We start from the raw sequence: 19,497 nt of genomic DNA on the forward strand, positions 1-19,497 counted from the left end.
TTGTGTAGGTCCCCATCGTGCCGCCAAAACAGCGCCAACCTGCATCTCAGAATAGCATTCTTAGCTATTAGCTATTCTTCTCACCACAATTATACAGAGAGGTTATCTGAGTTACCGTAGACTTTATCAGTTCGAACCAGTCTGGCCATTCTCTGTTGACCTCTCTCATGAACATGGCGTTTCCATCCACATAACTGTCCCTCACTGGATGTTTTTTTGTTTTTGGCACCATTCAGAGTAAATTCTAGAGACTGTTGTGTGTTAAAATTCCAGGAGATCAGCAATTACAGAAATAGTCAAACCAGCCCGTCTGGCACCAACAATCATCCATGCGATTATCTAATCAGCCAATCGTGGCAGCAGTGCAGTGCATAAAATCATGCAGATACGGGTCAGGAGCCTCAGTTAATGTTCACATCAACCATCAGAATGGGGAAAAATGTGATCTCAGTGATACGGAGCGTTGCATGATTGTTGGTGCCAGATGGGCTGGTTTGAGTATTGAGTATTGAGTGAGAGTTTCACACACAACAGTCTCTAGAATCTACTCCGCATGGTGCCAAAAAAAAAAAAAAAAAAAAATGATGAGCAGCAGTTCTGTGGATGGAAACACCTTGTTGATGAGAGAGGTCAACAGAGAATGGCCAGACTGGTTCGAACTGACAAAGTCTACGGTAACTCAGATAACCTCTCTGTATAATTGTGGTGAGAAAAATATAATCTCAGAATGCTATTCTGAGATGCGAGTTGGTGCAGTTTTGGCAGCATGAGGGGGACCTACACAATATTAGGCAGGTGATTTTAATGTTGTGGCTGATCAGTGTATTTAGGGACCAGAATATCATAGAGACTTGGAGATGGGGTCTTTTGACTTGGGCCAGTAAGCAACCACCTAGCAACCTCCCATAATATCCTAGCAATTGCATAACGACACCCATCTGTGCAGATTGCACAGACAAAAACCAATTACATTTTCTTGAGGAAATGTAAAAATCCAACTCTTAATATTGTAACCCAATCTTCCTGTTCCCATTATGCTCTTCCATGTTCAACAGGAGTTTACCCAGTCATGTGTGCGTCATAACCCCAGACTCCGCCCAACTGCACATGACCTGCTGTTTCATCGCGTGTTGTTTGAAGTGCATTCGCTGAAACTGCTCGCAGCACACTGCCTCATCAACAACCAATGTAAGTATGATCGGAAGTGATTTAAAAAAACATGTGAAACTGCAACTACTCCAAAAAATCTGCTAAAATATTGAAGAGTAAAGAGCTATTTTAGACAGAGGTTTCATCTATCCTGACTGAGTGATTCCCTTTTATGTCCATGTTCCATTATTGCTACTTCAGCAAAACCATTCCATAAAATACAATACATAAAGGTGCACTCAGTAATTTTTTCTCATTAAAAAATGTAACTCCTAAAGACATAAATTGTATTTTAGCAATATATGTAGGAAATCATGACTACTCACATTAAAATAAAGACTCCAGTCATATCAGTAACCTTATAAAAGCTGTTTTATTCTACATGGAGAGGGTCCGCACATGAGGGCTGCCATGTCAGAATCACATGACCAGCCGAATACTACTCACTTAATCTCAGTAACCATCCTGCTATTGGACACTTTGACTCATTGATTAAAGTAATCATGGCTGACTGTGAAAACTACATTTCTTCAATGGCATCTGAATCTGAAAACTATTCATTTTAAATGATGCTGCATCCAAGCCACTAGGTGTCACTGTAAGTCCAATATGACACAAAGACCAAAGTTACTGAGTGCACCTTTAATGGAATAGGAATACAGAATTGGTGCTGTTTTAAAGGCAAAGGTGGTCACACCAAATATTGATTTAGCTTTTAAATGTTTACTGGACTTTGTTTGACATTAAGTGATAAATGAAAACTATTTATGTCATTATTTTTGAAGACATCCTCACTATGCAACATTTTTCACAAGTGCCTAAAACTTTTGCACAGTACTGTATATAATAATTCAGATAATTAAAATACATTGTTGTGGCACACGAGTAAAGCACTGGTTTGGCAACACACAAAAAGTCTTTAGAGTACAATATATTGTTTGTTTCCATATCATTGAACATAAGCCAGTCATTTGCCTGCAGTCCACAGCAATCCATTTTGCAATTGAATTCATCAGTCTCTCCGAAATATATTTATTATAAGGGCTTTTCTAAGGGCACATCTATGTACAAATCGCCAGATGGATGATTTTGGAGAGTCTCGCTTCGGTTATGTCGTGTCATAAACAGCATTTTTAAGATGCTGTGTCAAGTTAAACAATTTGAAACTTAGAAAAACACATCTCGAGACCCCTGCATTCAGAGTTGCGATGTGTCCAGAATTGAAGAAGACGCAAGAATGTGTCCTCATCTTGTGCTGTCTCATGTCAGTAGGTGTGGTTTGTTGCCTGTACAGCTGGAGTTGCACTTAATGCCCCCTGCTGACTGAGACTCATAAAAATACAAAGGTGGTACTTCAAGCTTGAATTTCTCAGATGGTAGGAAAATTCCTTATTACGGTCAGGTGGCATGATTAATTGCATTAATTTTTTAACACCTCATTTTGTATATAATTTTCTCACTGAATTAACGTGTTAAATCGACAATTTAATTTAAAGGTGCACTGAGGAAAATTTCAATTTGTTCGCTGACATCTAGTGGAGTAGGTGCAGCAGTGTACAAAAACAGAAGTTCTGAGTTACCAATGTCATAAACGCTATTTAAGTCAGCCACGGATAATTTATTCTGCAGTTGAAAGTGTCCAATTACATGGGTGGGGTGGAATTGAGATAAAGCGTGTAATATTCGGCTGGTCATATGATCTCAACATATGTGCACATTCTCCCATGAATGTGCATCCAGCACCATATGTAGAATAAAACAGCTTTTGTCTCTTAAAGGAATATTCTGGGTTCAGTACAAGTTAGGCTCAATCGACAGCATTTGTGGCATAGTATTTGTTTCTACAAAAATTTATTTTGATTTGTTCCTCCTTTTCTTAAAAGAAAATCTGGGTTCCAGTGAGAAACTTACAATGGAAGTGAATGGGGGCCAATATTTGAACGTTAAAATACTTACTTTTCAAAAGTATAGGCACAAGACATAAACAGTATGCATGTAAACATGATTTTAGTGTGATAAAATCACTTCCTTACCTTGTCTGTGTAAAGTTATGGTCAATTTTACAACTTCATTACCATGACGATGTAATGTTAACAAACCCTAAAACCCTAAAAGTCTGTAAAAATTACGATTAAAACAACTTTACAGCTCAAATAATATATTAGTTTTAACAGAATAATTAATGTAAGTGCTTTTATAAAATTATAAGTGTAACGAGCAAGGTCTCTGCTTAAGGGAAAGGAGGAGGCGGGAACCGGCTGAGCAGTCAACGGAAACTTTTAATGACACAAAGGAACTTAAACATGTCATAAAACACACAGACATAAAACTCTCACTCTCTCTCCCTGGCATCCCCGGCTCTTCCTTTATCCCTCTCCCGCTGATTAGGCAACTCAGCGCCAGGCGTGCATCCTCACGGTCCGGCCACGCCCTCCTCCTCGTCACAATAAGCTTCACATTTCTGCCTTTAAACCCTACAAAAATTGGCCCCCATTCACTTCTATTGTAAGTGCCTCACTGTAACCTTGATTTTTGCTTTTTTTAAAGAAAAGCAGGTACGATTCAAAATAAATGTTTGTGGTAATCAACATTTTGCCACAAATGCTGTTGATTAAGCTTAACTTGTATTTAACCCGGAATATTCCTTTAAGACCGATATGACTCTAGCCTTCATAAAATAAAAATACTGTTCGACAATTTTTTTTTAAAGTTTATTGCTGAATGCAAAAATGTGTTTTAAATGCAAATTATATGCAACAGAATACCTAAGTGACATTTATTCTAATCTGTACTGTATGGAATTGTAGACATTTTTTTTTTTTTAATGATTTTACAAATAAAACAAAACTTTTACAACTTATATCTTAAGGTAAAATGTTGTTTTAACAAAGAATCTCACCTTTTCAGTGTTATGCAGAATTTAGCACTTACAACTCTTCTTATAAACTGTCTTGGTTTTAAAGACATGCTCCCAGAGAACTGTGTAGAGGAGAAGACCAAATCATTCGACCCAAACGGCATCATGGCAGAGATAATTCACAAAGATCGTCCTTGCGTTCAGCTCAAGTAAGTCTCACATGTTACAAAATACCTTAATTTTTTTTATACTTCTCTCTTTTCTTCATAAAATAATGTTGTTTGATCTCTCCTGTCTTTCAGGTACTCTCATGTCTCCCCTCTAGAGCTGGACAAGTTCTTAGAGGATGTAAAGTGAGTATTGCCCATCGGATGTACAATGAATATTTCTAATATGTCACTATATATCTATTGAGAAGTTGGGGTGAATTATTATCATTTAAAAGCATTTGGATCAATTCACTTCAATCATCATTTGTCTGATGGGATTTTCAGAAATGGCATCTATCCGCTGATGAACTTTGCCTCTACTCGACCACATCCCGTGCCCCGCGCCCTATCCATGTCCCAAGAACAGGTGGAGACAGTGAAGACGCCCACCCCTGAACCCCAAGAGGCAGAAACCCGGAAGGTATACGCTTCAGTTCAGTTACAATGTTTTGCTTCAGTTCTGATTATTTCTTACATAACCTTATTGTGCTATCTTTGATATGTTTTAGGTGGTACAGATGCACTGTAACCTGGATTTTAATGAAGAAACGACTAAAACTCATGTGAGTTTTATGCTGTGTTCCTGTGGACACTTATGGTAACATCTGTAATACTCTGGGGAAAAAAAACACATGGAAAGCTTTCATTGTTTTCTCTCTGTGTTTCACAGCTCACCTTGTTCTTAAAGCTAGATGATAAACTCCACCGACAGCTCAGCTGTGATATTATGCCAAGTAAGTGAAACCTTCCAAAGGAACATTACTCAGATGTTGCTCTTTCATAGCTCTAGCCTCTTATATATAAAAAATGTTATACCGTAAAAATATAGTAATAAGGGGGCCTGGGTAGCTCAGTGGTAAAATACGCTGGCTACCACCCCTGGAGTTCGCTAGTTCGAATCCCAGGGTGTGCTGAGTGACTCCAGCCAGGTCTCCTAAGCAACCAAATTGGCCCGGTTGCTAGGGAGGGTAGAGTCACATGGGGTAACCTCCTCGTGGTTGCTATAATGTGGTTTGTTCTCGGTGGGGCGCATGGTGAATTGAGCGTGGTTGCCGCGGTGGATGGCGTGAAGCCTCCACACGCGCTATGTCTCCGTGGCAACACGCTCAACAAGCCACATGATAAGATGCGCGGGTTGACTGTCTCAGACGCGGAGGCAGCTGGGATTCGTCCTCCACCACCCGAACTGAGGCGAATCACCACGCCACCACGAGGACTTAGAGCGCATTGGGAATTGGGCATTCCAAATTGGGAGAAAAAGGGGTAAAATCCCCCCCAAAAAAAAAAAAAAAAAAAAAAAAATATATAGTAATAGTATAGAGTTCTAAATGCTAATGTGGATACACTGCAAATAAAAAAAAAAAAATCATTTTGAGTATTTTTTTACTTGAGAAGCAAAATTACATATATTGTTTTCAGAGAAATCTAACAAAATTTTGTAACATTGATGCTTTTAACAAGACAAAACAAAAAAACTATTTGACAGTGGGATAAAAAAACATCTTCATTCGAAAGGGTTTTTTTTATTTATATTTTTTATTATTATTTTAAGCGTAAGCCCCACTCAATTTTGTTAGATTCCTCAGGAAAAATAAAATAGAATTATTCTGCTCAATAGTATGTTATGTGCTTGTATTAAAGGGATAGTTCACCTAAAAATGTAAATTCTCTCAACATTTACTCGCCCTCATGCTATCCCAGATGTGTATGACTTTCTTTCTCCGCAGAACACAAATGAAGATTTTTAGTTCTGTAGGTCCAAACAATGCAAGTCAATGGGCTCCAAAAACACATAAAGGCAGCATAACATTTATCCATACAACTCCACTGGTTTAATCCGTGGCTTCTGAAGTGATCCAATCAGTTTTGGGTGAGGAACAGACCTCAAATTCACTTCAAATTTTCGCTATAAATCTTGACATCTGCAGTCGTGACATATGGTGATCATGATTTCAAGCTTGATTACACTTCCTAGCGCCATCTAGCACTCTGCGCATGTATGCATCGCAGAGCGAAGGGTGTTTAGATTTTTATTTATTTCTTTCAGAAAAAAAAAAAAAACACTCAGTAAGAAAATACATTTTTGCAGTGTATTATAGCTTAGATAATTTGATCATGGAAGAATTTGATTGTTTCTTTAATTTTTAATTGCAGACTTTGTTGTCTTGGCAAATATAAAATCACAGATGATACATTGTTGACATTATTACTGGGGAGATTACTGGGAGCTTTTTCTCAGGAGAAAAATCTGAGAAGCAGGACACTTACTGCAAGCAGATGTCTCCATTTGCTCTCCATTTAGTCTTGTTGCTGTTTAGTAGACACTAGGGATTTAGCGATACCATTTTTTCTCTCCCAATACGATTCCGATACCGGAACTCTCAGTATTGGCCGATACTGATCCAATAGCAATGTTGTTTTTTTCTTAATAAATTTAGTTTTTCTTAATGAGTTTTAAATATCTATAACTCAGTGTGTGGAACCGAATGTGAGTACTCTTTTATGTGTAAAGAAACTAAACCTTCACAACCAACTAAACATTATTTCATTAAAAATAGCAAAACAATGGGAGCCTGGGTAGCTCAGCAAGTAAAGACGCTGACTACCACACCTGGAGTCACAAGTATGAATCCAGAGCGTTCTGAGTGACTCCAGTCAGGCTTCCTAAGCAACCAATTTGCTTGGGTGGGTAGAGTCTCCTCATTGGGTTAACCTCCTCGTGGTCACTATAATGTGGTTCTCACCCTCGGTGTGGCACATGGTGAGTTGTGCGTGGATGCCACGGAGAATAGCATGAGCCTCCACATGCACTAGGTCTCCACGGTAATGCGTTCAACAAGCCACGTGATAAAATGTGCGGATTGATGTCTCAGACTTGGAGGCAACTGAGATTCGTCCTCCGCCACCCGGATTGAGGCGAGTCACTACACCACCACGAGGACTTAGAGCGCATTGGGAATTGGGCATGCCAAAATTGGGGAGAAAAGGGGAGAAAAATTTAAATAAATTGGAAAACATGTGCAGCCTCTTAAGAAAAACTTTATTCTTAACTAGTCTGTTGGATCCATCAGCTAAATTTACAGTAATTCCAGTGAAAGTCTTCAGCAGAAAGAAGCCCGTTCTCTTTACACATTTAGTTTTTTAAAACTTGCATCTGGACTTGTAAATGGTTTCAGATCTCTTTTTTGTTCACTCCTTTTTTTTATTTTTTATAATTTGTTAAATGTAATTTGTCATTGTAATGTGTAAAATAATAATAATAATAGTAAATATTTGAATTATTTTTTACCGTAGTGATACATTTCAGTTGTAATGTCTTAGGACTTTCATTTTGAAGGACCGCACCAGGAACACGATGGGAGAAAACAGCCTCAGTTTGTTCCTGGGAGGGTACTCAGCCATACAGACTCCATTGGGTTAGGATTAGGGTGGGGGCGAGGCTAGGGCATCTGCTGCCTTTCAGGAACAAACTGAGGCCCCTTTGTACAATGGGTTCGAATAAAATGCACGAGACATATGGACTACTTTTATGCAGTGTTTGAATTGAGTCAAAGCTCTTGGGGGGCCCCCTTCTACCCACTCATAAACATGTAGTGTTAGATAAATACTGGCAAATCTATGTGTATATTAACTTCGAACATATTAATTAACCTCAAGCAACAGTTTAGTTAAAAGATAAAAAGATGATTTAATGTTAGTAGCAACAATCATATTTCAAAGATTAATTATATTTTACCATTATTGTGAGGTGAAAATAGGGTTGCCACCCATCCCGAAAAATATGGGATCATCCCGTTTTTAAAGATGAAAAGTCGTGTCCCATATTTGTCCCATATTTTAAGCTGGTCAGATGGCGTCACGGCGAAATCATTCAAGATTGTTAATTTAACCTTGATATTCCTTGTGAATGTTGCATAATGCGGGTAAGGGACCATCTAAAAAGTCCACACATTGTGCTAAATCTTCCTAATACTGGGGGGTGTGATAAGGGGCCATCTGAAAAGTCCACACAAGCAACAACTGCCATCGCAACTAACACAGGGCAACAACTTTTGAGAGAGTGTCCTTTATTCTACAACTCCAAAAGTGGCAACCCTAGGTGAAAATGAGAATCTACTCTGCCAGTGTCACTCAGTCACTATCTGTAAATTCCTTCAGAAAACAGCACCTGCACCTGCCAATACCCGATCCAGGTAAAAATGTCAGTATCGAAGCTGATACCGATCCAGGTATCGGATAGGTGCATCTCTAGTAGACCCTAAAGTTTGTCAAAATCTCATTTTTTTTATGGGCTCAGCCTTGACAATATCGATGATTTGAAATAACATGAAGCATTTTGTTGCACAGGCATTGTTGTGTAATAATCTTATGGTGTTTGGGATTGGTTTCCATTTTAAAACAGTATGTTGTCATTGCAGCTGATAGTTCCAGAGATTTGGTCAATGAACTTATCCATTATGCCTTCATCAGTGAGGTAAGACAAAAGGCAAAGACTGGGTTGCTGCCTGCATATTTACCATTGGCAAGCACTCATTTGCTCCTTTAATTTGTGCATTTTATCCAGATTGAGACATACTACATTTATCTGGCAGTTTTATTGCTCTTTTTCATTGTATTCTTCACCTTTAAGCATCTTAAAGCATCTTAGTATCATTTCCTACACTTTACGTGCAAACCGTGAAAACCACTCATATAATGTTTCTGTTTCACTTCATTTCCAGTCACCATTTCTGCCTTCAATTTCCACAGGAGGATGGTGACAAGATGGTGGCGTTCTTGGACGACGCCTTGAACCGCCACCATGGGCCTGCTAGTGCCATAACGACAGTATGAACGACAGTGGTCTGTAGCCATGGCGATGGACATTTACAAGCCCAAGGAACCCAAGAGGGAGGCCCGCAAATAGAATGGAAAAGAAGGATCCAGTTTGTCAGCCAGTATAATAGATAATGAATGCAACCTGTGGTTAAAAAAAAAAAAAGAGAGAAAGAGAGCTGACAGATAATGACACTGGCTTTTGTGATCAGGTTAGTTGGGCACTAGGAATGCCAGTCTTAGATGGATATACTAACCTCCCGGAGTCCCTGTCCAGCACCTCCAGGCATTTTTGGAGGAACTGTCCTTCCCACAAACCCATGAAGTGCTCAGGGGCAAGTTGGCAACATAACAACTTTTCCCCGCTCTATTGAAGAGAGTTGCGTGTGGTATAGGAGGTGCATGCTGTGGAAAGTTTTATAGATGATATATGTAAAACAAAATGTAGATAAAGCAACTTTGCTAATATTGCCAGTCTTTGCTTTGCAGCTTAAACACTATTCTACTAAAAAACGTTAATTACGCCAGAAAAATACTCAATATACGCAAATATACAGACACCCATGAGAGTGCTTGTACATACGCAACATTTGTTCTTGCGTTACTGTGGCAGTCACAAACTTCAGTCCTTAAGGGGGTGATAGAGTTCCCTTCTCAGTGCAAGTAAACTGGATGTCTTGTTATTTTCCAGGTAGCTAGCTATGACTGTCGACAGTTTAATTAAATTTAATTTGCTCAGCAACATTCTCTTCAAACTGTAAGAAGCTGCATTTGGATGAATTGCATTCTGACATGTTTCAGAACGCAGTGATGTGTGAAATCAAGCAAGAAGCATTTGCAGTATGTGCCTAAGAGAAAATGCACTACTGAAGTATGGTAAAAAATTATTTTAAAATGGGAATAGACTGAAAGGTCTATTAGGATGCACTCCAAATAAACCTGTACTAGATGACTTACAAAAGATTGCTTTATCTGATGTAGTTTGTCAATTAAAAGAATATACGTTTTGTAGTTTTCTCCGCAACATATTGTCCTCTTGTCGGCTATCACGAGAATGTCTTAATATGCAGCTGGAGTGTTTTACATGGAGTAAATGTACAGGAATGTATTGCCTTATTTAAACGTTGCTGTTCACTGGTGTAACATAAGATTAAACAGGCATAATTTAAATGAATGATTCATTTTATACAGAATCACAAGTGTGACAAACCAGCTAACCAAACCAATGGAACGGATGCTGTGTGACTACATGGTTTTTGGTAATGACTTTTGTGGAATGCATTAAGACCTACATTTCTGTGGGAAACTATACACTTTGTCATGAGCATTTCATTAAGTATGAATAAAGGTAAATATACCTCTTCAAATAATGTTTGATTTCAAAACATGATATTATGAGATGGTCATCATTTATATAAATATCGTCAGATATAAATAAAAAATCTCTGTTGTCTTTTGCTCTTCCTACAGTATATAGATTACCTGGGCCGAATTCTGATTTCCTTGGTGAATTTGCAGATTTTCTATCAGATCTAGTAGTTACTGTGGACAGAGCTTTAATTGTTGGTGACTTCAACATTCAGATAATGAAAATGACACATTGAGATTAGCATTTATCAATATTCTCAACTCTCTTCGAGTCAGACAAAATGTGACAGGACCAACTCATCGCCATATCTATACGCTAGATTTAATTCTGTCATATGGAGTTGATGCTGATACTATAGAAATTCTGCCGCAGAGCGATGACATCTCAGATTATTACCTCATCTCTTGTTTGTTGCGATCAGTTAATGTTACTCAATCTACACCACATTATTGTTCAGGTAGAACTATTCTTTCAGCCACTAAAGATAGCTTTACTAATAATCTTCCAGATTTATCTAAAATACTCAGTAAGCCAAAAAGTCTAGAAGAACTTGATGTAATCACAGAAAATATAAATACAGTCTTCTCTAGCACTCTTGACAGTGTTGCCCCCCTTCAATTAAAGAAAATTAAAGAAAAAAGCCCCACACCATGGTACAATGATCACACTCATGCTCTCAAGAGAGCAGTTTGGAAAATGTCTCCAGCGGAAGAATAAAAAATTAGATGTATTTCGCGGTGCATGGAAGGATAGTGTCGATAGCTATAGAGAGGCACTAAAAACTGCCAGGTCAGTATTGTTTAGCAAACTCACAGAAAATAACCACAACAATCCTGGGTGTTTATTCAGTACTGTGGCTAAATTGGTTAGGAATAAAGCATTGACTGAACCAGATATTCTGTCGCAGCACAATAGTAATGACTTCATGAATTTTTTTACTGATAAAATTTAAATCTTCAGAAATAAAATTGGAATAATGCAGTCGTCTGTCACAGCACCTCAGAAAATAGTATCTCATAATTTTCCTCACCAGCAACTTCAATCCTTCACTGTCATAGATCATGAAGAGCTAACAAAACTTATCAAAACATCAAAAGCAACAACATGTACAGTAGTTAGATCCAATACCAACTAAGCTCTCAAAAAAAGGTATTCCCTGTAATCTCAGAACCTCTTCTAATGTTAATGTTATTAACTTCTTGCTATCCTTTGGACGTGTCCCAAGAAACTTGAAAATGGTAGTTATCAAACTGCTTATTAAGAAGCCACAGCTTGATCCTGGAGAATTGGCTAATTATAGATGGATTTCAAATCTCCCATTTATGTCAAAAATACTAGAAAAGGTAGTGTCCTCCCAACTATGTTAATTTCTACAGAGACAAATGATATATATGAACAATTTCAGTGCAGTATCTGTCCAGGCCCCATCACAGGACAGATACTGCACTCATCAGAGTTAAAAATGACTTGCTCTTATCATCTAATCGCGGCTCTCTCTTCTAGTGCTTTTAGACCTTAGTGCTGCCTTCGACGCCACAGATCATGACATTCTCTTGGATAGGCTTAAGAATTATGTTGACATTTGTGGACTTGCATTAGCATGGTTTAGGTCCTATTTAGCAGACCGCTAACATTTTGTCTGTGTAAATAAGGAATTGTAAAATCAAACAATATTTAATTATGGAGTGCCACAGGGATCAGTTTTAGGGCCTTTGCTCTTCTCCTTATATATGCTTCCCCTGGGAGATATTATCAGGAATCTTGGAATTAGTTTCCACTGTTATGCCGACACTACCCAACTTTATATTTCTTTGAAACCCGACGAAATTTCACAATTCTCCAAATTAGCAGTGTTTAAATGAAATCAAATATTGGATGGCCAGAAATTTCCTTCAACTCAATTCCAACAAAACAGAGTTACTAATTATTGGACCAAAAACCTCTAAAAATAAGCCGCTAAAATATAATTTGACTCGTGATGGATGTTCTGTTGTCTTCTACAGCGAAGAACATAGTTGTTATATTTGATACCAATCTGTCCTTTGAAAATAACATTTCCAATGTTTGTAGAACAGCATTCTTTCACCTCAGAAATATTTCTAAGTTATGACACTTGCTCTCTGTTGCTGATGCTAAAACATTAATTAATGCGTTCATGACCTCAAGACTAGATTATTGTAATGAATTACTGGAAGGATGTCCTGCTAGTTCAATAAATAAACTTCAATTGGTTCAAAATGCAGCAGCCAGAGTGCTAACTAGAACCAAGAAATATTATCATATTAGCCATTTTATTGTCGTTACATTGGTTACCTGTTAAATTTCATATTAATTTTTAAATTCTGTTAACGACGTACAAAGCTTTGAATGGTCTAGCTCCGCAGTACTTAAGTGACCTACCACGATCACAAAATTCTTCCTAACACTGTTCGGGACTCAGACACACTCACTCAGTTTAAGTCTAGGCTAAAGACTCATCTATTCAGCCAGGCATACACCTAATTTTTCCATCAACTTTCCAAATTAGGCTGCTTTAGTTAGGTCTACCAGAACCGGAAATACTTCTCATAATCTATAAATCTGCAATAAATTTAATGGCATCTACGCTAATATTTTTCTATTCATTTCCCTGTCTCAACCTTGGGATTCATATACCAAGGTTACCAACATTGCCACTTCGGCTTGCTCACTGGGGTTCTAAATATAATTATTATTTACTTATTTATACATTTTTATACACAATTTACAATCATATTTATTTAAACTACACAATGATGACTCTAGCCCTTTTCCACCGAAATTTTGCAACTTGCATGTTGGCTTCAAACAGCTAGTTCAACATTGTTTAAAATATTTTTTTTGTATTTTTTTCCCTCCAAACTAAAATAATAAAAATGATCCTACCTTAAGAAATAGTAACAAGAGTAAAAAGTTTGACAACTAGTCCCAGTCTCCCCTATATATTATATGTGTAATAACTGCTTTTGCATATGTTGCAACAATAGTAATATTCCTTTGTTACAAATCACATTTGCATCACCCTCATCATCATGACAGAATGCCTATGATTACTTGGCAAGTTGGCATGTGTGTTCACCACTAACTGCCAAGAGCAATCCTGCAGCCTTTCCATTTCATGAGGATTTACAGCATATTACTGCATTTTATGTATTGTGATCCTTTAATGGTCCTCTGTATGTGCATTACAACTCAACCAACTGCATTTAAATGCATACAGTAATATGTTCTATACATACTATAAATAATACAACTAAAGTTATGCACGCTATACGCATACACAAAATATACAGACTTTCACTTCCTATGTAATTCTTTGTGACGGTTGAACCTGTTTCTAAGAGAACATCATGCCAATCTGTGGTTCAATACCCTACACAGCTATTCTTAAATCCTCCTCCACTGTCAATGAACGTAAGGTGTAAGCCTTTGATGCAAGCATGGAAAACGTCTCCAGTTACACATGAAATGAAGGAATGAGACATTGCTGTAAGCACTATGGGGAAGTCATTCTAGATGACCTTGTTGAAACCCTTGTTGAAACCCTCACACCAATCTTCTGATTGGCAATGGTGTCTGAGCCCCACTCCTTTAGGCACGCAGTTGGCCTATATAAGTGGGTGCTCAGTCACCATTTCTTCAGAATTTTATGATTGAGGGACAAGAGTGAGCCACTTGTATTGTGAAACTCTGAAGTAGTAGTGCAGCCAGCTTTGTCAATGTCTCGCTCCCTTTATCTCAGGGAACCGAGGTTACATGTGTAACCGGAGACGTTCCCTATCGATTAAGTTCACTCAACATAGCCGTAAGCACTATGGGGAATGGTATCCCATCACACCGCACTACGTGACATTACACTTCCAGAGTTATCACACTAAATAGAGATATTCATAAGGAGTCACAGGCCACAGGCTGATAGACTTATAAGTCATATGGAAGTGTATGTGAATAGTCCCACATGGTGGATGCCAGATGGAAACTAATGTAGTCTGGGATCTATATGAACCATATAGATATACACAGTATGGATTATTAACCCTCTCACAATAAGGTTGGGAAAGTAGGTTTTATTTCTTATGGGAGGGCTTATGACTTTAAAATAAGCAGTTCAACAGCATATAATCAGGTGGCTGTGTTGATTATAGTCGGTAGCCGACCCGTAATAAGGGCTTGGGTTCACCCGCTTGAAAGTAAGAAGCACTCAATACAGAGAGTACTTGTGAAGAGATGGACTCTACATCCAGGTTATAAAACCTCACAAACGTTTTTTGTGAGGACCATCCTGCTGCCAAACATATGTCCTGTAAGGACACTGCTTGTCCATGCCCATGAAGAGGCCATGCCTCTGGCTGAATGCGCTTTGACACCAATAGGGCAATTCGCGCCCTGTGATTGACTGAGATGACGGTTGCTTACGCTTGGGCCACAGTTTGCGTGGCTTCACAAATGGCTCAGCAGTAGCTTTCGGCTGTGCTGGGGCAGTGAGAAATGGATTCTTTGCCGGGCGCTGGCCAGAATTAGATCGGGAGCATGCAGGGAAAGGAAAATTGCTACTTCTCTTTGGAAAATGTTTCATTGCTTGAGACTGCTTTTGTACCGTGATGAAGCACTCTAAAAAGCCTTCCACGGCATTGCCAAAGAGACCGTCGGGCAACACCGGGGTGTTGAGGAGGGTGGCTTTCACTGTGTCACACATCTCCATTAGAGTTGCCAGACATGCCGGTCCAGAACCACCAGGCTGCTCATCGCTTTGCCGATGGCCTGAGCAGTAGCTTTCGTGGCTCGCAGTGCCAAATCTGTAGCGGTGCAGAGCTCTTTGAGCAGCTCTGGATCGGGGCTTTACTCATCCATTTGTTTGAGGAGCTTAGCTTGAAAAACCTGGAGCACCGACATGCTGTGGAGTGCTGAACTAGCTTGGCCTGCTGCTGTATAAGCTCTTCCAGCCAGTGCGGACATCAGTTGACATGGCTTGGGGGCTGAGCGGGATTTCCATCCCATGGCAGTATTATGGCAGAGGTGATCTGTGACTGCCTGGTCCACTGGGGGAAGTTTGAATAGCCTTTTTCCTCGGCATGGTCCACTTTAGTGAGGAAGGCAGCATCTGGAAGAATTAGAGGAGTGGTGCACTCCTTCGGACCGCGTCTGTTGACGACGGCCGGTTTGTACAAACCATTCATCCAGGCAAGAATTTTCTGACTGTTCAGGAGGGGACCACTCAAGACCAAGCTCTTCAACCACTCTCTCGAGAGCACAAAGAAGCTCCTTTTCTGTGGAGTGTGCAAGTTCTTCACCCTTGCTGGGGGAAGAGGCGGCAACATCCTCTGTGAACCACTCGCCTGAAGCTGCGAGTGACAGCTTCATCCTCATCGTTAGAGCAGCCAAATGTAATGAGGCTGTGTGCTCCAATAGAGGACCGGAGCTCATCACGTGCATATTGCACAAGTGAGGACGTTAGATCAAAAGTTTGGGAGGCTCGCAGGGCTTGATCTCAGGGCATGAGATCCTCCTCTAATTCTTCCAGCTCAACCTTACTGCCCCGCCGTGCCTCCTCATGTGGTCCCTCAGGACTTAACACAGAAGAGGCAGGTGGGAGAGCACGAGAGGCTGGATCTTTACTCAGAACAAGGTCAATCCTAGAGTGTAACGTCCGGAGATCCATGCCCTCGCAGTGAGGGCAGTCTGTCTCCATGAGAGCTGCTTGTGTGTGGGCGTGGCCCAGGCAGTGAACACAGCTCTCGTGCTCATCAGACGGTGGGATGTGCCGTTCGCATAGGAAGCACTTACGGATGACATCTTTACAAATACATCTTGCTTTGATTCCTCCGTCCTCGTTTCCTTTCCATCCATCCTTTCCTCATTTCCTTGCTCCACCCTTTTAGGAAACGAGGAAAGGAAGCTAGGAAAGCAAACTTGAGAATTGATACATCCTTAATGATGGTGGACTTTCATTGGATTCCAGGTCACAGGCTCAAGGATGAAAGAGAGGGGAAACGAGGATGCACAATTTAGGAAATGAGAAGCACCCAATAATTCAATGGCTCACTATTTACATTACACCTAGGCCCTATATGTTGCCACCTACTGGCGTAAAGATGTAATTGCAGAAATTGTACTAATTGATATCACTGAACAAATCTGAATGAATCTCTTTGATGAACAGATTCGAAAGACTCCAGTCAAAATCAAAATCCCAATAATCTCATGCCCCATGGGTTGAAATCCACTGCTTTTGAATAAACTGTCTTCTACAGTAATTTTTTTTTTTTTTTTTTTTTTTAATTCAGGGCAACTATTGTCAAGGTAGCAACAGTTTAAAGAAAATATTAAAGAGTATGTTAATTAAAGTTAGTTAAACTGTCAACATTTTTATATCAATTTACCTGAATAATAACACATACAGTTTGATGGAACAGATAGTTGAATGTAACTCTGTTGCCTTCTTGAAATTTGTCATCACCAGATCAATGCAAGTGTATGTACTGTATGTTCAACAGGATCTTGTGCTTTCAGTGAGTTTGCCAAGATTTCGTATCTGCATTTGATATTAAATTAAAGTATTATTGTGTGTGGCCTTAGAATGAGAGAGACCTCCTAATACAACTAAACTTAATAGAAAAATAATTATTGATTTTTGTGCTAAGGTTAACTTAATGTTTGTAAATGTTACATAAAATGATTTATGATGTGTAAGCATATGAAAGAATTTAGAAAGTAATTTGCAATCATTTTAATATACACTATATTGCCAAAAGTATTCGCTCACCCATCCAAATAATTGAATTCAGGTGTTCCAATCACTTCCATGGCCACAGGTGTATAAAATGAAGCACCTAGGCATGCAGACTGCTTCTACAAACATTTGTGAAAGAATGGGCCGCTCTCAGGAGCTCAGTGAATTCCAGCGTGGTACTGTGTTAGGATGCCACCTGTGCAACAAGTCCAGTTGTGAAATTTCCTCGCTACTAAATATTCCACAGTCAACTGTCAGTGGTATTATAACAAAGTGGAAGCGATTGGGAATGACAGCAACTCAGCCACGAAGTGGTAGGCCAAGTAAAATGACAGAGCGGGGTCAACGGATGCTGAGGCGCATAGTGCGCAGAGGTCGCCAACTTTCTGCAGAGTCAATCGCTACAGACCTCCAAAGTTCATGTGGCCTTCAGATTAGCTCAAGAACAGTGCGTAGAGAGCTTCATGGAATGGGTTTCCATGGCCGAGCAGCTGCATCCAAGCCATACATCACCAAGTGCAATGCAAAGCGTCAGATGCAGTGGTGTAAAGCACGCTGCCACTGGACTCTAGAGCAGTGGAGACGCGTTCTCTGGAGTGACGAATCACGCTTCTCCATCTGGCAATCTGATGGATGAGTCTGGGTTTGGCGGTTGCCAGGAGAACAGTACTTGTCTGACTGCATTGTGCCAACTGTGAAGTTTGGTGGAGGGGGGATTATGGTGTGGGGTTGTTTTTCAGGAGCTGGGCTTGGCTCCTTAGTTCCAGTGAAAGGAACTCTGAATGCTTCAGCATACCAAGAGATTTTGGACAATTCCATGCTCCCAACTCTGTGGGAACAGTTTGGGGATGGTCCCTTCCTGTTCCAACATGACTGCGCACCAGTGCACAAAGCAAGGTCCATAAAGACATGGATGAGCGAGTTTGGTGTGGAAGAACTTGACTGGCCTGCACAGAGTCCTGACCTCAACCCGATAGAGCACCTTTGGGATGAATTAGAGCGAAGACTGCAAGCCAGGCCTTCTCGTCCAACATCAGTGTCTGACCTCACAAATGCGCTTCTGGAAGAATGGTCAAAAATTCCCATAAACACACTCCTAAACCTTGTGGAAAGCCTTCCCAGAAGAGTTGAAGCTGTTATAGCTGCAAAGGGTGGGCCAACGCCATATTAAACCCTATGGATTAAGAATGGGATGTCACTTAAGTTCATATGCGTCTAAAGGCAGATGAGCGAATACTTTTGGCAATATAGTGTATATGTATATATATATATATATATATAAAACCAGTTTTCATCTATCCTACATTACCAGAGGCATATTGGCAAAGTGGGATGGGAGATACTGATAAAGTGGGACAGCATATATAGAGAGAAGCTAATGAGTTTATAGCAACAATAAATGGCAGTGTAGACCAGTTCAGTGCATAATGTAGTCAATTTACCTGTTTAAATGCAATGAAAGGAAAATTAATTATTTCATTTTGTTCTCTTGATCAGATTCTAATCTTTAGTTAGCATAAATATGAAATGCAAATGAATGTAGCATATTTTTTCCCTTTTTTATGACCTGTACCTTTGTGTTGTGGACGGGCATACTTTCTGAGGTTTTATATAAATCTTTCAGCCTATCCACTGTTGCAGGCATGAAACTACTGTATATTCGAATACTGAACTGTGTTTATATTTTCCAGATTTTTTTTTTTTTTAGTTATTATTATTACAAAATGCATACACTAATATTTAAAAACATTACAAGTGGTTTATCTTAGTAGATGTTTTAAGGACAATTAACAACTTGAATTTGTTTTAAGTTGATTTAACAAGTGGATATGTTCATCTTTATGCAAGCCTATTTTGCAAATAAAATATATACTTACAATAAACTATATTCAAGGACAGGCAGCTAGTTTAAGAGGGGAAAATGAAGCATCCCACTTTAAAAAATAAATAAATAAATAAATAAAAATTCTGGGATTTGGTTTAAACAAGGGTGTTCAAAGATTCCTCTTCCCCAGTATTTATTATTTCTTAATTTTTGCTTTTGACCAAGGAGACGTCCAAAACTTTCTATAAATGTGTAATAAGGCATTTGGATCATAATTAAAAGTGCCAGGAATAGTAAAATTGTCCCACTTTGCCACAGTGTTCCCAAAGAATGTTTAAAACAATATTAAAGATGAAAAAATGGAGTTTGTGCATTATTAGCAACATGCTTAAACTGAAGTTAAATTAGTTAATATACCCCTATATTCATTCATTTGATATTGTGATAAAATGAAATAATCTCTATCTTTTAAAATAGTATTAATTTCTATAAAATAAAATGTTTTTGGATTTTATCCAGTAAATG

General features: G+C 39.1%; 1 protein-coding gene across 1 annotated transcript in view; it reads left to right on the forward strand.

Annotated features, from left to right (window-relative positions):
* The window catches only part of LOC127434641 (nuclear receptor-binding protein 2-like), a 35,800-nt gene extending 25,380 nt beyond the window's left edge, over nt 1-10,420 (forward strand). The window contains exons 11-18 of the mRNA XM_051687526.1: nt 1,056-1,188; nt 4,113-4,215; nt 4,309-4,359; nt 4,501-4,636; nt 4,725-4,778; nt 4,886-4,949; nt 8,634-8,689; nt 8,965-10,420. Coding sequence (XP_051543486.1) covers nt 1,056-1,188; nt 4,113-4,215; nt 4,309-4,359; nt 4,501-4,636; nt 4,725-4,778; nt 4,886-4,949; nt 8,634-8,689; nt 8,965-9,048 — 681 coding nt within the window. The 3' untranslated portion in view covers nt 9,049-10,420. The remainder of the gene's footprint in view (nt 1-1,055; nt 1,189-4,112; nt 4,216-4,308; nt 4,360-4,500; nt 4,637-4,724; nt 4,779-4,885; nt 4,950-8,633; nt 8,690-8,964) is intronic.
* The last annotated feature ends 9,077 nt before the right edge of the window (nt 10,421-19,497 follow it).

This window comes from Myxocyprinus asiaticus, chromosome 44, assembly GCF_019703515.2.
Source record: "Myxocyprinus asiaticus isolate MX2 ecotype Aquarium Trade chromosome 44, UBuf_Myxa_2, whole genome shotgun sequence".
Taxonomy (NCBI): Eukaryota; Metazoa; Chordata; class Actinopteri; order Cypriniformes; family Catostomidae; genus Myxocyprinus; species Myxocyprinus asiaticus.